Source organism: Leptinotarsa decemlineata, unplaced genomic scaffold (assembly GCF_025532065.1).
Source record: "Leptinotarsa decemlineata unplaced genomic scaffold, Ldec_3_MD MMD2_tig00005385_RagTag_RagTag, whole genome shotgun sequence".
In the NCBI taxonomy this organism is placed as follows: Eukaryota; Metazoa; Arthropoda; class Insecta; order Coleoptera; family Chrysomelidae; genus Leptinotarsa; species Leptinotarsa decemlineata.
This window is the reverse complement of record NW_027412622.1, coordinates 20,001-38,166: the sequence shown is the minus strand read 5'-3', so window position 1 is coordinate 38,166 and position 18,166 is coordinate 20,001. Positions and strand designations below refer to the sequence as shown.

Below are 18,166 nucleotides of genomic sequence, written 5' to 3'. Positions count from 1 at the left end.
AATGTATAATATTTCTATGGATATTGTTATGTTTATTCATTTGTATACCTAAATCTGATATTACTGCATACATTTTATTTTCATCACGAATAAACGTACAGACATTCTGATATTTGATTTCAGCAAATAGAAATCACTTGTTTCGGCACGAAAATAAGAAGTTGAACAATAATAATATTATTAATCATGTATACATGTATACGTAAATATGCGCAAGCAAGAAAGAAACAATCGCATATCGTGCTGCGTCAACAATTGTATCGAAAAGCGATGACAAGAAAATAAAAAAAAATATATGCAATTGTCGAATTCATTAGAGAAAATCGTTGTGGCCCTGATAAGGGCCGATATTTTATTTGTCGCTTTCCTCTCTCAGGAAATGTGTACTTATGCCTTCTTTTCGGTTTTTTTCGGTAACAAAACCGCCTGAATATTGGGCAAAACACCACCTTGAGCAATGGTTACTCCTGATAACAATTTATTGAGTTCTTCGTCGTTTCGAATGGCCAGCTGTAAATGTCTAGGAATGATACGGGTTTTTTTGTTATCGCGAGCCGCATTACCGGCCAATTCCAAGACTTCAGCTGCCAAATATTCCATTACTGCGGCTAAGTAAACCGGGGCGCCGGCACCAACTCGTTCGGCATAATTTCCCTTACGAAGGAGTCGATGAATACGTCCTACTGGGAATTGGAGTCCAGCCCGACTGGAACGGGACTTTGCCTTTCCCTTAACTTTACCTCCTTTTCCACGTCCAGACATGTCGAATCGTAGATTAGTATTATATATCGGATAAATTTAAAGAATTCACTGAGAATTATTCGATGTTGCTCTAACAGTAGCTTTCTATACAATGATTTCTATATAGAATCGACCTGTATTAATACCGTCCTACCGACCAATGGGCGTTCTCGAACGCTCAACTTTCCGGTGGGCGGAGCCTACTAGAGTTCCAGTTACTATCTGAAATAGTGACGACAGAGTGGCGTCTTTTACATTGAGTCGAAAGCAAACCTGCACGATAGTACTTGTTTGTTTGATATTGACGAAATTAAATTTTCAGAATGCCACCCAAAGCTAGTGGAAAGGCTGCGAAGAAGGCCGGAAAGGCCCAAAAGAATATATCGAAGACCGATAAGAAAAAGAAGAGGAGGAGGAAGGAAAGTTACGCAATTTATATCTACAAAGTATTGAAACAAGTCCATCCCGATACCGGAATATCCAGTAAAGCGATGAGCATCATGAACAGTTTCGTAAATGATATATTTGAGCGTATCGCAGCGGAAGCCTCCCGTCTTGCTCATTATAACAAGCGATCGACTATTACGAGCAGAGAAATTCAGACTGCAGTACGTCTGTTACTTCCTGGTGAATTGGCGAAGCACGCCGTCAGCGAAGGCACCAAAGCAGTTACGAAATATACCAGTTCGAAATAATTTACTTATTCCGGTCTACGATATACATTCTTAAAAAAAAACGGTTCTTTTCAGAACCACAAAATATTTATGAAAGAATTCTTACAATATCGTTTCGACGCTGAATGATAATTTATTTTTGCTAGGGCGCTAGGTCTCACTCGGTTGGGTTGCCTTGTTATCAGTACATTGTTACCTCCTTTCGTGAAACGCGCGATGATAATAAATAATTTTGCCACCTATATTTAGATGGTGCTTACCTACCTATCAACCTAAAAAGTTAACGTTCGTTACTGTTATACTAGTCATGTACTCTATTACTTATGTTATTTTTTAACGTGTTTTTTATTTACGTGCTAATATGTTGTCTAAAAACGTTTATGATTAGCATTTCTGATTTCGACTATAACATTGACGATTTATATATTTCGGGTGGGGGTGGGTGTGTATTACTCCGTTATAGATAGAGCTCACAGTATCGTCGTTCGTTCGTTCGTTCGTTCGTGTTGTAGTATCGACCTTTTTATTGAAAGTATATTACGATGATTATATCTTATCGAATATAACATTAATAACGTTCGTTATTATTCGAATGCCGTTTTCATCGAACACTTTTATAGGGATAATTTTTGAAAATGTTGATGCTATTAGAAGCGTCGGTTCTTGGTTATAGTCGTGTATGAAGGTAGACACGAGGTCTCTTCGATGCCCCTATTCACTCGTGTATTTATCGAGTATTATCGGCTAATGTATCATGTTTCTATAGACAGTCGCGCCTATGATATTTATTCGAAGGTTCCTTCCAGATCATCGATTACGAGTATTTTCGGAAAGGAATTGTCTGGAGTTACGTCAAAATCATCAATACTTCATATTTCATTGTAATTTACTGTGAGTTGTCGAGGTTTAATATTAGCTTTTTCTTATCAGAAAATATTTTCGGAATACGTAGAATCTATCCACGTTATTGTGCTAGTCGAAGTCTAAATAGGAAACCGGCATTGATTTCGTAAAGAAGTTGATGCGAACATTTCGACAGCAGAATGGAAGCCGTCAATATCGTGTCTAACGAGAATGTCGAGCGTTCAGTCTCCCGTCCGCCTGTGCTTCGACCCAGAATATTTAAACAAACGGAACACCAGAGGACTACATCAGTTGCGATTGAGACGTTGACGAGTGAACATCGTTAGTGACAAAAGTGATATTTTACAGTTTATAACCCGCTATCCCCTAAAAGTTTTTTAGGCCGACAAGCGATAATAATGGAGGAATTATTGAATAGTATTCACTATTTCCGGAGAAATAATTCAAGAGATGCAGTACTTGCATTAGTAGCTGCACTATTAGACAGGTATGACGTATCCTGCTTAGAGCTGGCGAAATCATACAAATACTTTGAGAAAGTAATGGAAAACAATAAACAAAATCGCAAACCAAAGTATTACCAACTTTTCGAAGCTTTGCCAAGCTACGAAAATGACGTAGAAGATCCTGATTTCGACAGCATTCCTTCAGAGGATGAAGAAATTATGGAAGAAAACATACCCCAAAAAAGAGCGGCCACGCCTGAGCCCTCTGTGGAAAAAACAAAAAGCCCGGTGCAGCAACCAAAGAAGAAAAAAAGCAGAAATTCACTACCTGTAAGGAAAAGTGAAAGTAATCCCGATGACGTCACACCCGGTACGTCACAAAACCCGAGCGAACCGGAAGTTCCCAAACAAAAGGACAGGCAGGTAGCCCAGAAGGCTAATCCCCTAATAAAAGACGACAATACACCCGAAAGGATGGATTTAGATGAAGAAAATAAGGTCGAGGACGCCACGGGAACTCGACAAGAACAACAAAAGACCATAAAACCTCCGCCGATAACAATACGTGCGAAGGAAAAATGGAAGGAATTTAATTCGATCGCCGCCGCGCAGAATATTTCCATCTCGCGGGCGATAAATACTAACGACGGGATCAAAGTTCATCTAAACACAATAGATGAATTTAGAAAACTAACAAAAATACTAGATAAAGAAAAAATACCATACCATACCTACTCGGTACAAGCCGACAAACCCCTAAGAGTAGTTTTTCGGGGAGTTCCTGAATCCCTGGATACCGAGGACATTAAGGCAGAACTTCAAGAAAAAGGCTTTGAAGTTATTTCCATCGCTCGGATGAGCAAGACAAACAAAAAACCGATACCATTTGTATTAGTCTTGGTACCCAGAAACCAAACTAATATATTCAAAGTGGAAGAACTGCAGAAAGTCCGCGTAAGTGCAGAAACACAACGCCCAAGAAACAGAGTAGGACAGTGCTTTAGGTGTCAGAAGTTCGGACACACACAGCGGAACTGTAAAGCAGTTCCCGCTTGCGTAAAATGTGCCGGACGACACCTAACAAACGAATGCAGAAGACAGAAAAACTCGCCCATGCGGTGTTTCAACTGCAGAGGCGAGCATCCAGCAAGTTTCTCTGGGTGCCCAGAACGCCCAGAAAACAAAAAAACGGCCACTGAAGTGCCTAATGACAGACGGCAGCCCACAAATCCGAGGGCAGCCAGGCAAAATACAGTCAGGGACGGAATCTCATATGCGAGAGCCGTGTCCGCAGCGGAGAATTCCCACAGCTCTCCCGAAGGTCTACCAACGGCCCTAGGGCAGCTGCAGGAAATTCTTACGAAATTTCCAGTCCTGCAAGCCATGCTTGCCGGGAAAAATTAAAAAGAGAAGCTGAAGAAATCTATGTCTGCACGACAAAAGAAAGAAAAATAGAAGAATGGAAACTTCTATATACATAGCCAAGCTACAAGAAGTCGACAGAGACTTGTCTCTGTCGCCGAAACCCCAATAAAAACCTAACAGATGTCAACCCAGATAGACTAAAGAGTCAGGGATTTAAATTATTCAAAACTCGACCTAACCAAGATAACCACGGAGGACTACATCATTCTCTCTAGACGCCTAACGAGTGTAGCATCTATCTTCCGAGAATATATTGTCAGTTGTTTTTTTACTATGGCAGACATAGAAAATCAGAATTCTTCGGCTTCGGCTAATTCATCTTCGTCGCCGCAGGCACAGTCTACTGCGAAGAAAGAAAAGAAAGTTAAAAATCCAAGAAGTAAACCTTCTCACCCACCTACGTCGGAAATGGTTAATAACGCTATTAAAGGATTGAAGGAACGGGGTGGTTCCTCTTTACAAGCCATAAAAAAATATATTGCGGCGAATTATAAGGCTGACGCAGAAAAAGTGGCACCTTTCATCAAGAAATATCTTAAATCTGCGGTTGCTTCCGGATCATTAGTACAAACTAAAGGAAAAGGTGCATCGGGGTCGTTCAAATTGGCATCGGCATCTTCTGGTTCGGCAAAACCGTCGGCTACCGAAAAGAAAACGTCCGGTACGGCCGGTGCGAAGGCCAAAAAAACTCCCGTTAAACGCGTAGCTGGTGAAAAAGCTAAAACCGGCAAGAAGGCTGCTGCATCACCGAAAGGTAAGAAAGCCTCTCCGGAAAAGAAAGCGGCTGCCGCAGCCAAGCCTAAAAAGGTAACTGCCGAGGATAAAAAGACCGTCGCTTCTAAGGTTTCGTCCGCGACTTCTGCTAGTAAAACCAAGTCTCCTTCGAAAGCAAAGAAAACTAACAAAGGACCAACAAAAAAGCCGAAAGCACCCAAACCGAAAACCGCGAAAGCGACCCCTGCATCGGCATCTTCTCCGAAAGCCAAAAAAGCTGCCTCTCCAAAAAAGAAGAAGTAAATTCTTCTATCAGTTGACTTCTCTCTCCGGCGACGAAGTCTAAGAAAACAAATGGCCCTTTTCAGGGCCACAATTTTTTTTACAAGAATTCGTATATAATTCAACTGTCCAACAAATATATAAATAAATAGTCAGAACTACCTACCTAGCCTATCCCTATAAACAGAAAAAAAATAGATAAATAATATTTCTTCCGCCGCCGCCGCCGACTATCGAATTGATATGAATCGAATAATTTCGTAAAAGAGTAAAAATTAAAAAATATTGCTCTGTCTTTCTATTTCATTGAAATATGTCTTGTGAACAGTTGACTTATTTTCTGATATTGGGATCGTTTCAGGAAAATGAGTCAAAATCATTTCGAGATTTCCAAACTAAGGGTGTTCCATTTGAGAAATCACTGATTTTTATATCTTCAGAATTACTCATCGACTCCTAATACCTCGTTCATCATTTTGGAAATGTTACTCCTCCTACAAGACGACGGAATGTAATATTTTGATGAATCAATAATAGCTTATGTATTCTATGAGACTTGTTTTCAATTTTATAGGGAAATGGCTCGAGAACCGAATAATACCTACTTTTTCTGTATAAACGATCGAATATCTCGAGAACGATTCATTTTTGGTATAGGGTATATTACAAAAAGTCACTCGAGATTTATGCCAGGTATTCAAAAATATGAATCAGAGGAAATTTACGAAAAGATGGTGATGTTATGAGCGATCTTTCATTCAGTGATCGCTTGTTTTTCGTTATTTATCTCAGCCGTTTCTAAAAATGATCTTTTCGAAAGATTCGTTTCGGAAAGTAAAAAATTTCAGTATTATAATCCATATTTGGATCATACTGAACATGTTCTGCAAACACCCGTGATTTAATATTTACGTGATGCGAGTTATTGAAAATATCATACATTCATTCATTCATTCATTCATATCTATCGATAAACGAATTCTTTCATCAATTGCATTTTGTGGTTCTGAAAAGAACCTTTTTTTTGTATATATTTTCAATATATATTGGGATATATATATATGAAATTAAGCTCGTTCTCCGCGTATTCTCCTTGCTAACTGAATGTCTTTGGGCATAATGGTAACGCGCTTGGCGTGAATGGCGCACAAATTCGTATCTTCGAAGAGTCCTACCAAATACGCCTCGCTAGCTTCTTGCAAAGCCATGACGGCTGAACTTTGGAATCGTAAATCGGTTTTGAAATCTTGAGCGATTTCTCGAACTAAACGTTGAAAGGGTAATTTCCTAATCAACAATTCAGTACTCTTCTGATAACGTCGAATTTCTCGGAGAGCAACAGTACCGGGTCTGTAACGATGAGGTTTTTTAACACCTCCCGTAGCCGGTGCACTTTTGCGAGCTGCTTTAGTAGCTAATTGTTTTCTCGGAGCTTTACCTCCAGTCGATTTACGAGCGGTCTGCTTGGTACGAGCCATTTTCAAAACCTATTGCGAATTGTAACGAACGAAATGTATACCGAACGATAGACGGACAACATATGAACTGAGTCGGCTTATACACGCCAACTATTATATACCATCTAGACGAGACGCCATTGGTCCGATTTCCAGTTGTGGGCGGAGTCATGAAATTTAACAAAACCCGACCGATGTCGTCAATACCCAAGTAATGGAAATATAAAGAATTAGAAAAACGGTCTTATTCGTAAATGAATAATTAATTTAAGACGCTACAGCAAAAATCAGGGAAATAAAATCAATACTAAATCGTTTACATGCAAATGAAATTTAAGAGAAAAATAATTCTAAGTCCGAACGGCGGACGGTAGCCTGAACGCCGATATACTCGACGTTCAGGAGCAGACGAAAATTCATTTCGCGTTGCGCTCTCGCGGCGGCGTAGGCGGAGTTGACGCCAGCCAACCACGCGCGAGAAATTCTTGCGTGATTTTATATTTAAGAAACGCGAAATGGATTTTCAACTCACTGTTCGATGACTCGCTTTACTGCAATCATCTGAGCTTCTTTTCACTGTGTTACTCTGCGTTTAAGTTCTGCTGTAAACTGATTGTTAGTTATTTTACTATACATACAACGTGTGTTAATAATACACTACAAATTAGTAGTGGCTTCGTTTCCAACGTCCTGCGTTAAGAAAGAATTCTTAACTTGAATAGAATTCAGACTAGTCTGGTCAGACAAATAGATTTGAGTTCGTTATCCAGTGGGATAACTGAGGAGTATTTTTGCGGAAACAAATCGACGGCGGAGTATTTATAAGCAACCTGATTCAGGAACTGGAAATAATACTTGGGTATTGGCTGCAGAATAGAATTGTACTACAGTTGTTGCCAGTGCAATTACGAGTTAAGTGTTTGGGAGGTAATTTCATCAAAAACAAAATTACCTCCAGAAAGAATTCGATTAGATCACAGACGATCACAAACAAACCTGTCTTTTTCAAGACAAACCAAACCGATTAGACTTTCCAGTGCCGAGTGAATTCGTGTGCAGTGTGCTGTGGACTTAAGCTGGTAAGCAAACAGACTATTTTTACTAACTCTTGTGTGCATTCACAGTGGTACCCGCCTGAACTCCGAGATTCGACGTGGGATTCAAAGGAAGAGGCCTCTGTCGCCGTATTGACTGCACCAACAGTGAATACAGCCAGAGGCACGCCTACCCGAGCCGTCTACGAGAGTCTTCACGAGAAGGCTCTCATTGCATTGACGCTCGGCGGCTTAAAAGCCCTTGAGTCCCCGGGGACTGTTCGTATCTTCGGGATTAGGGATAATAGGCAGGTCACTTCGCGGTGTGAGTCTCTTGTAGATAGGGATCGATAGGGAAACTTTGAGACCGGTCCCAGCGGCCAACGTGGTGTCTCATCGTACCCCCGCGAGTTTTTGTTTAGAACTATATAGAATTTTAGGGAACTAAAAATAGATCATTCGATTTTTGAATTTAAAAGGGAAATAATAACTTCTCTCGTGTAATTCAGTTACACGGAAAAAAAAGTAAGATCATCCGGGAGTCAAGGGGACTTCCCGGCTCTGGTCTCCTGTGGAGATTTCGGCGACGACGAGCATACTCACTTCCCTGGCCGGGCATCGTCGGAAACCAAACGGAAAAATGAACAACGAAATTCATTTTTCTAGTACGCCGGATCGACAACATGGCGCTGGCCAACGTGGGGCCACAGATTCACAAATGGAATCAGTTCCTAATTCAGCAATAAATCCATTTTTGGAAATGGACGAATATATAAATACTTCTACAAACCCATTCTTAGCAATGGCTATGGAAGATGAAGTAACACTCAGGGACGCTTTGGGAAACTCATTCGTAGTAAGGAGTGAAGTAGAATCGTTCCCCAAAATGGGAAATTCACAAAAAGAAACGAAGAAAAATGTGAATTTCAGTGAGGATATGCCTTTTTCGAGTTCAGGCATAATACAAACTCGATGGCGCCCAGAAAAGATTATAGAAGATAATCAACAAATGAAAATTGTTGATCATGCAATAAATAAATTAGCTGATGTCCTATCAGTGGCGATGAGCCAAGGACATTCGGCTAATCAGGGGGGAAACCGTCTGGATAGACAGAACCTTCCAAGGTTTCGAGGCCTAGAAAATGAGGACCCGAAACGGTTCGTAGACAGGATAGAAAATGAGCTAAGGAAAGCGAAGATATCGCAGGAAGAATGGGTAGAGGTTTTCTGCGGTCAATTAGATTCAGATGCTGCCAAGTGGGCAGCCGTGTACAGGGAGAGCCAAATAACTTGGCCGATTTTGATTAACAGGTTCGATCAAAAGTTCGATAGCCCTGAGCTGTTAGCTAAGCTGACAGCTAAATTTTATGGAGAGGGACAAACCCGAAATATAAAAACGGATGTTTTCATCATCCAGAAGATTGGCTTGGCGAAAAGACTGTTTCCGGAGATGGATGAACGAGCAGCTATGCATATTATTGTTCAGCTGATCTCTCCGGAGATTCGATGCTTTTTCAGGGGACGAGTCCCTGACAAATTGGAACAATTACTCCAAGATGCGTCGGCCATTGAGGAAGATATCAAGCTATCAAAAGCGCCGACTACTAGTAAGGTAGTGAACGTCCAAGTCCCGAATCAGCATCGAGGGCCAATACAAAATAACTCAAACTCGCAGAATAACGCGAGGTATGTCCCTCCCTATAACAGGGGAAATGAAAGTAGACAACAGCAGCCTCCGTCCGCAGGGTCCTCAGAGAGAAATGGAAACCAGCGTTTTCAAAACAGAGATAGGTCTCCACCGAGGAGAACTGTCAATAATGTCTTAGAGGAAACCAGCTCGGAAAACTAAGAAGTTGCGCAGAGCCAGGTGGCGATGGCCTGTGCAACTTAATTAATCGCCAGAATAATCTAAAAATTTTAGATTTTTCCTCCCCGTGTGTAAATAACTTTTCCGAAGTACTTTCCCCACTCGATGAAGAGCCAAAAGGGTTCGGTCGATCTCTCCCTAGGATTCCCGTTGTCATTAATAATAAGACTGTAACAGCACTAATAGACACCGGGGCGTCCAGCAATTTTGTGCGGGCAGATGTAGTGTCCCACAAGAGACTAAAAAATCTCCCAAACTCAGGGATAGTCCTGATGGGTTGTTCCGAGAACATCACTAGGAGTTTGGGCCAGGTCACGATTGAAGTGTATATAGAAGAGAGGGTATTCCAGCTAAAGTTCACTGTCCTTAAGGACTTACAGGAAAAGGTCATACTTGGTATGCCTTTCTTGAAAGGTCAACAGGCCAGTTTAGACCTAGCTAGGAATACCATCTATTTTGGACAAGCTCCTCGGTTGTCAATATTTTTCGAAGGGGAAACCCTCAGAAGACCCGGGAGAGACATCGCGCCTCTGAGCCTAGATGACTCGCAATTCAACGAGGCGACGAAGTCGGAAATTCTACCAATATTAGAAACATTTAAAGACGTTTTTGAAGAGACGATACGCCAACCTCAGACAAAGGCTATCCTCCATAAGATTATAGTTAAGGAGGAGAAGCCGTTTAGGCAAATGCGCTATGCCAAGATGTCTGAGGAGCGTAAACGGATCGTCCATGAGGAGATCCAGAAATTATTAGAAGCTGGGGTGATTACTAGGAGTACCTCCCCTTATTGTTCCCCCGTGGTCCTAGTGCCCAAGAAAGGCGGTAAGCTACGCTTCTGCGTAGATTACCGTCAGATTAATAAACTGATAGTCTCGGAGGCACCACATTTACCTCCCATCCAGGAGACCGTAAGAGAGATGGGCAAGGCCAATCTATTTAGCACTTTGGACTTGAGGAACGGATTCTGGCAGGCTCCGTTGGAAAAAGACTCCAGAAAGTATACCGCCTTCGGGGGCCCCGACGGTTCGGTATACGAATTCAAGGTCCTGAGTTTTGGACTTAAAAACGGGCCGGCCGTTTTCCAAAAACTCATGTCCGAGGTGCTATCAGGATATGTAGACAAGTTCTGCAAAGTGTACCTTGACGATATTATCGTCTATTCTGACAATGTCAAGGCACACTGTGACCACTTAAGACTGATATTAGAACGTTTGAGGACACATGGGCTATGGCTTTCCCCAGGGAAATGTATGTTCGGGTCATCGACCCTGAACTACTTGGGGAGAGTTGTGTCCGAAAAAGGAAACTTCCCGCAGGAAACTCATGTCCTAAATGTAAGAAATTTCGCAACACCAACCTCTGTTAAGCAGTTGAGAGGGTTTTTAGGAACTGCAGGTTGGTTACGGGAGTTCATTCCGCATTTTGCGGAAATGGCAGCCCCGTTAACAGACTTGATCGACAAAAAACGTAAATTCAAATGGAACGCGGAAGCCGAGGAAAGCTTCCAACGGATTAAGCGGGCAGTATCGCAACCGCTACATCTGGCTAGGCCTGATCCTGCGAAACCATATTTTCTGCAGACGGACGCCAGTCAGGTGGGGATTGGAGCGGTACTGTTCCAGCGGGGAGAAACACTGGAAGAGCGTGATGTGATAGCGTACAGCAGCGCAAAGCTGAATGAGACTGAGAGGCGCTATCACATCAATGAGATTGAGTGCCTGGCCGTAGTATGGGCGATTAAGAAGTATCGGCACTACCTGCAGGACGGTAAGTTCACCCTATTGACAGACAGTTCGGCGTTGACTTGGCTCGGCCGTATGAAGGACGAAAGAGCCAAGTTAACTAGATGGGCGCTGTTACTGCAGGAGTACGACTTCGAAATCGTACACGTGCCAGGGAAGCTGAATCAGCTTCCAGATTTTCTCTCCCGAAATCCCGAGGAAGTGGAAACAAAGGCTGACTTGGAAGTTGAATCAGAGAGGATGTTTTTCCCTCACCAGGAACGGCCAGCAGAGGACCAGATCGAGGATGACCTCGTTCTGTGCCTAATCGATGAGGTCGCAGAAATATTCAACACCTGTGATATGGTGTCCCTGTATCACGGGGTTGAAACACTGCTCGAAATGAGGACTTTATTCGACCGGATTGTCGAAGAACAAAAGTCAAGTGAGGGAGTTCGTCGGTTCAGGATGCGCATCGAGAGAGCGCAAGGAAATCCTGAACCGAGTGAATATGAACAGCGAATCATGAATGACTTTCAAATGGACGGGGATTTATTATACTATGTAGGTCCAGAAGGGAACTGCAAGCGTCTGCTAGTCCCCAGACGTTGTTGGAACTTGATAATCCGCAAGTACCATGACGAAGGTGGACACCCCGGTATTGACGAGACCATTAATCAAGTGAGTCGTCATTTTTATTGGTCAAACATGAAAAAACAGGCGCAGGAATATATTAAAACCTGTCTAACCTGCGCTACCACTAAAGCGTCAAAGCCTCAACCCCCAGCAGGACAACGACCGCTTGAACCGACAAGGCCATGGCAAATGGTGTCTGTCGATGTTCTCGGGCCCTACCCAGCAGGGGAGAGTGGGAACAAATACTTGCTTGTCGCGGTGGATTGTTTTTCTAAGTGGCTTGAGACCAAGGCCTATAAGAGCGTCCAAGCAGGTGTGGTGACAAAGTTTTTATTAGAAGAGGTGTTTTATAGATGGGGTTTCCCTGAAACTATAATCACAGATGGCGCGGCGATGTATTTAGGAGCGACGTGGGAACGATTCTGTGAATCTCATAACATGGTATCCAGGATGAGTCCGTCGCACCACCAGCAGGCCAATCCGGTGGAGAGGCGAGTGCAGGAGATCAAGAAGATGCTCCGCGCCGCCCTCATAGATAAACCGGAAGCTGAGTGGGAGCGGCATATACCAGAAATCGTGTTTCACTTACGAACACGGGTTAACGCGTCGACGGAAATGACTCCTAGTGAACTGCTGCTGGGATATGAAATTCCCAAGCCCGGAGAATGGGCTACTCCTGCGCAGCGCTCACGAAGAGCTAATAACCAGAATCGGCAGGCTAGGATCGAGAGAGCCAACCAAATGGCCGAGCGTTACAGGGAAAGGAATTTTCCAAATCGTGACGAACAACCAAAGGCGAGTTTCCGGCCGGGGGACTGGGTACTTTGCCGAAATTCGGAATTAATCCGGAAAAATTTCGGCCAGACCTGGTCAGTCCCTTCTCGGGTGATCCGGAAATTGGGGGCGAACACGTACATCGTGAACCGTGGTGGACAAGATCGCACGATACATATTAATGATTTGCGGCTAGCGCCTCCTCCGAGACCGGGCCAGGATCATCTAGATCCAAGGCATCCGGATTTAGATCCTTAGTATAGAATGCCTTTACATTGTAAATACTAGGTCGAGAGCGGAGCTGAAAGGCGGCTGTGATGCCTCGACATGTACAGTAGATTTAGTTAGTTTAAGGGGATACCAATTTTTGTACATATAGGATTAAGGACCAATTGTATCTCTATGAAAATTGTAAATATGTTGTTTGAAAAAATAAAGAAAAAAAAAAGAAATTGCTTCTCAGGCACTTAAACTCGAATAGCCGTGCAACAGCTTAGGGCAGGGGGGTGTCGTCAATACCCAAGTAATGGAAATATAAAGAATTAGAAAAACGGTCTTATTCGTAAATGAATAATTAATTTAAGACGCTACAGCAAAAATCAGGGAAATAAAATCAATACTAAATCGTTTACATGCAAATGAAATTTAAGAGAAAAATAATTCTAAGTCCGAACGGCGGACGGTAGCCTGAACGCCGATATACTCGACGTTCAGGAGCAGACGAAAATTCATTTCGCGTTGCGCTCTCGCGGCGGCGTAGGCGGAGTTGACGCCAGCCAACCACGCGCGAGAAATTCTTGCGTGATTTTATATTTAAGAAACGCGAAATGGATTTTCAACTCACTGTTCGATGACTCGCTTTACTGCAATCATCTGAGCTTCTTTTCACTGTGTTACTCTGCGTTTAAGTTCTGCTGTAAACTGATTGTTAGTTATTTTACTATACATACAACGTGTGTTAATAATACACTACAAATTAGTAGTGGCTTCGTTTCCAACGTCCTGCGTTAAGAAAGAATTCTTAACTTGAATAGAATTCAGACTAGTCTGGTCAGACAAATAGATTTGAGTTCGTTATCCAGTGGGATAACTGAGGAGTATTTTTGCGGAAACAAATCGACGGCGGAGTATTTATAAGCAACCTGATTCAGGAACTGGAAATAATACTTGGGTATTGGCTGCAGAATAGAATTGTACTACAGTTGTTGCCAGTGCAATTACGAGTTAAGTGTTTGGGAGGTAATTTCATCAAAAACAAAATTACCTCCAGAAAGAATTCGATTAGATCACAGACGATCACAAACAAACCTGTCTTTTTCAAGACAAACCAAACCGATTAGACTTTCCAGTGCCGAGTGAATTCGTGTGCAGTGTGCTGTGGACTTAAGCTGGTAAGCAAACAGACTATTTTTACTAACTCTTGTGTGCATTCACAGTGGTACCCGCCTGAACTCCGAGATTCGACGTGGGATTCAAAGGAAGAGGCCTCTGTCGCCGTATTGACTGCACCAACAGTGAATACAGCCAGAGGCACGCCTACCCGAGCCGTCTACGAGAGTCTTCACGAGAAGGCTCTCATTGCATTGACGCTCGGCGGCTTAAAAGCCCTTGAGTCCCCGGGGACTGTTCGTATCTTCGGGATTAGGGATAATAGGCAGGTCACTTCGCGGTGTGAGTCTCTTGTAGATAGGGATCGATAGGGAAACTTTGAGACCGGTCCCAGCGGCCAACGTGGTGTCTCATCGTACCCCCGCGAGTTTTTGTTTAGAACTATATAGAATTTTAGGGAACTAAAAATAGATCATTCGATTTTTGAATTTAAAAGGGAAATAATAACTTCTCTCGTGTAATTCAGTTACACGGAAAAAAAAGTAAGATCATCCGGGAGTCAAGGGGACTTCCCGGCTCTGGTCTCCTGTGGAGATTTCGGCGACGACGAGCATACTCACTTCCCTGGCCGGGCATCGTCGGAAACCAAACGGAAAAATGAACAACGAAATTCATTTTTCTAGTACGCCGGATCGACAACACCGAGTTCGGTGTAGAACTTTAGTCGAAGTCTGTCGTTAGTATCACTAACAGTATTTCATTCGTATCGTGCAGTATATAATTTATTCTTAACATTCGAAATGACTGGTCGTGGCAAGGGAGGTAAAGGTTTAGGAAAAGGAGGAGCGAAACGTCATCGTAAAGTATTGCGTGATAATATCCAAGGAATAACGAAACCTGCCATTAGAAGATTAGCCCGTCGAGGTGGTGTTAAACGTATTTCGGGTTTGATATACGAAGAAACTCGTGGAGTACTCAAAGTATTTCTCGAAAATGTTATCAGAGATGCCGTAACATATACCGAACATGCGAAACGCAAAACCGTCACAGCCATGGATGTTGTATACGCCCTGAAAAGGCAAGGTCGAACCTTGTACGGATTTGGCGGTTGAATTTAATGCCTCCCCCTGTATTGTCCTTACCGTTTCCATAAAAAAAAGGTTCTTTTCAGAACCACAAAAGCTTATGAAATGAATTCGTGTGTATTTTTTATATTTTTGAAGTAAGTCTCAGGTCAAGAAAGTAATACAAATCATGAAATTATGAAACAACAAAATTTAATTGACGCTCCGGAGGGGCGACTTCATTGATGATTCCAGTGGCGCATTTGCTTTTTCAGCTGCAGGAAAACCCGGAAAAACCTGCAGCAGCAGCAAGCACCACATCATGTGAACATCTTGATCTACTAATGTCTTCTCTTTTATAAAACAAAATGTAGGGTATCTCCAGAGACTACAGTAAATTTAGAACATCGCCAGAACACTTAGTGACACGACTATCGTCAAACTTAATCGACCTCTGCCCTCCGGTAGCAAGCAGAATATCGGAAGCGTGAAATAAAAATTTGAATTGGAAATTTTGGCGAAATAACCCGAACGGAAAGTGTAGTGAAAATATAAAAGATAACGGAAAGTGTAGTGAAAATATAAAAGATAACGGAAAGTGTAGTGAACGTTTACCTCTGCCTTCCGCGAACAAGCAGAATATCGGAAGCGTGAAATAAAAATTTGAAATGGAAATTTTGGCGAAATAACCCGAACGGAAAGTGTAGTGAAAATATAAAAGAAAACGGAAAGTGTAGTGAAAATTTAAAAGTAGCGGAAAGTGTAGTGAAAACATAAATATACCGGAAAGTGTAGTGAACGTTTACTTCTGCCTTCCGCGAGCAAGCAGAATATCGGAAGCGTGAAATAAAAATTTGAATTGGAAATTTTGGCGAAATAACCCGAACGGAAAGTGTAGTGAAAATATAAAAGATAACGGAAAGTGTAGTGAAAACATAAATATAACGGAAAGTGTAATGAAAGTTTACCTCTGCCTTCTGGGAGCGAGCAGAATTTCGGAAGCGTGAAGAAAATATTTCAGATGGAAACTTTGGCGAAAATAATCGTGAACGGAAAGTGTGGTGAAAATATAAAAGTATCGGAAAGTGTAGTGAAACATAAATATAACGGAAAGTGTAATGAAAGTTTACCTCTGCCTTCTGGGAGCGAGCAGAATTTCGGAAGCGTGAAGAAAATATTTCAGATGGAAACTTTGGCGAAAATAATCGTGAACGGAAAGTGTGGTGAAAATATAAAAGTATCGGAAAGTGTAGTGAAAACATAAATATAACGGAAAGTGTAATGAAAGTTTACCTCTGCCTTCTGGGAGCAGCAGAATTTCGGAAGCGTGAAGAAAACATTTCAGATGGAAATTTTGGCGAAAATAAATCATGAACGGAAAGTGTGGTGAAAATATAAAAGTATCGGAAAGTGTGGTGAAAATATAAAAGTATCGGAAAGTGTAGTGAAAACATAAATATAACGGAAAGTGTAATGAAAGTTTACCTCTGCCTTCTGGGTGCGAGCAGAATTTCGGAAGCGTGAAGAAAAAATTTCAGATGGAAACTTTGGCGAAAATAATCGTGAACGGAAAGTGTGGTGAAAATATAAAAGTATCGGAAAGTGTAGTGAAAACATAAATATAACGGAAAGTGTAATGAAAGTTTACCTCTGCCTTCCGCGAACAAGCAGAATATCGGAAGCGTGAAATAAAAATTTGAAATGGAAATTTTGGCGAAATAACCCGAACGGAAAGTGTAGTGAAAATATAAAAGATAACGGAAAGTGTAGTGAAAACATAAATATAACGGAAAGTGTAATGAAAGTTTACCTCTGCCTTCTGGGAGCGAGCAGAATTTCGGAAGCGTGAAGAAAAAAATTTCAGACGGAAATTTTGGCGAAAATAATCATGAACGGAAAGTGTGGTGAAAATAACGGAAAGTGTGGTGAAAATATCGGAAAGTATAGTGAAATTTTCGCCAAAATTTCTCTTTGAAAATTTTTTATCACGCTTCCGAAATTCTGTTTGCTCCCATTAATTCAAGTATCGTCTCACCGTCTCAACTCATATGTTGTAATGGCGAGAAAGCGGTATAGGCCTTACACAAATTTTCACTACACTTTCCGATAAACATTGTAATCGAGACGTCCTGTTGTCAGAACGTTATCCTATAATATTTTAATATATCGATCGATATGCGTATTCATGTCTGATACAATATCATATCGACGGATATAAATTATATTGACTAGGACTATACGAAAAGTGGAAAAAACCGAAAGTCGCGTAGGGTCCCGTCAGCGTTAACGGAAAACGGGCGATGTGCTCGAAACGCCGCTATAGGGGGATAGGTACGTTTCGAAACGGATCGAAAACGCTTCCTCTATAGTATCGGCAGACGCTTGCTCGAGCGCTGTCGGTACCGTGGTCACCGATAACCAAATCACACGATATTCGTTTTTCTGCTGAATAATAACATTAATTCGATATCGTGTCGAGTGCGGGCTTCGCCCACGGTGGTGTGGATAGTTCGTAGTAGTATATCTTCTGCTTCTACCCAACCGAAACCGTCAGACACTGCGAGATCGCGGATTTAGCGAGCGTTTCTACGTAAGCGGTCCCTATGCGATCAACCAAAAAATAACAAAAATTTTGTTATTACACAAAATATGCGACAGCTCTCCTCTGTCCGAGCGAGAATAAATATAATTTCGGAACGAATCTTTCGAGAACACCGAGTCGCTTTCAATCTAGCGAAGGGTCGAGAGAATGTTCGAAGTTTTGTGCCGGTCGACGTATATATCGTCTATTATATATTGTATTTCGAAAAATTACCATACGTACGTGTACGCCGGTGGTTTGTGTAACATTATCATCAGGTCGAGTACGACGAGCGTGTGTTGTAATATTTCTTCTTGAGCAATGTTATAGTTCGATTTGTTGTCGGTCCGGTTTTATTTGAATGAAATAATGCAGAGACACATAGAGATATATAACAACTTTTTCGTTGAGCGTGGCGTTTCGAAAATTTATATTTCGTATAACGCACACACAACACGCACGAAAAGAGAATATAGATCTGTTTCCGTATTTATTATTATTTTAATATTATGGAGACTGAACTAGTTCTACGATAGAACGTCAGCTCCCTGGTT

General features: G+C 41.9%; 3 protein-coding genes and 1 non-coding gene across 4 annotated transcripts in view; 2 read left to right on the top strand and 2 right to left on the bottom strand.

The window, feature by feature from the left end:
- Window positions 1–387: 387 nt before the first annotated feature.
- LOC141484258 (histone H2A) lies at window positions 388–769 on the bottom strand. The gene has a single exon (XM_074179337.1). The coding sequence runs from the start codon at window positions 760–762 to the stop codon at window positions 388–390; it is 375 nt and encodes a 124-aa protein (XP_074035438.1). The 5' UTR covers window positions 763–769.
- A 3,654-nt stretch (window positions 770–4,423) lies between these two features.
- LOC141484257 (uncharacterized) lies at window positions 4,424–5,201 on the top strand. The gene has a single exon (XM_074179336.1). The coding sequence runs from the start codon at window positions 4,424–4,426 to the stop codon at window positions 5,165–5,167; it is 744 nt and encodes a 247-aa protein (XP_074035437.1). The 3' UTR covers window positions 5,168–5,201.
- A 1,012-nt stretch (window positions 5,202–6,213) lies between these two features.
- Window positions 6,214–6,664, bottom strand: LOC141484264 (histone H3). Its single transcript, XM_074179343.1, has one exon. It carries the CDS (start codon window positions 6,622–6,624, stop codon window positions 6,214–6,216), a length of 411 nt encoding a protein of 136 aa, XP_074035444.1. The 5' UTR covers window positions 6,625–6,664.
- An 11,493-nt stretch (window positions 6,665–18,157) lies between these two features.
- The window catches only part of LOC141484268 (small subunit ribosomal RNA), a 1,920-nt gene continuing 1,911 nt past the window's right edge, over window positions 18,158–18,166 (top strand). Inside the window, exon 1 of the ribosomal RNA XR_012466551.1 lies at window positions 18,158–18,166. This exon is cut by the window's right edge and continues 1,911 nt beyond it. This is a non-coding gene — a ribosomal RNA (small subunit ribosomal RNA).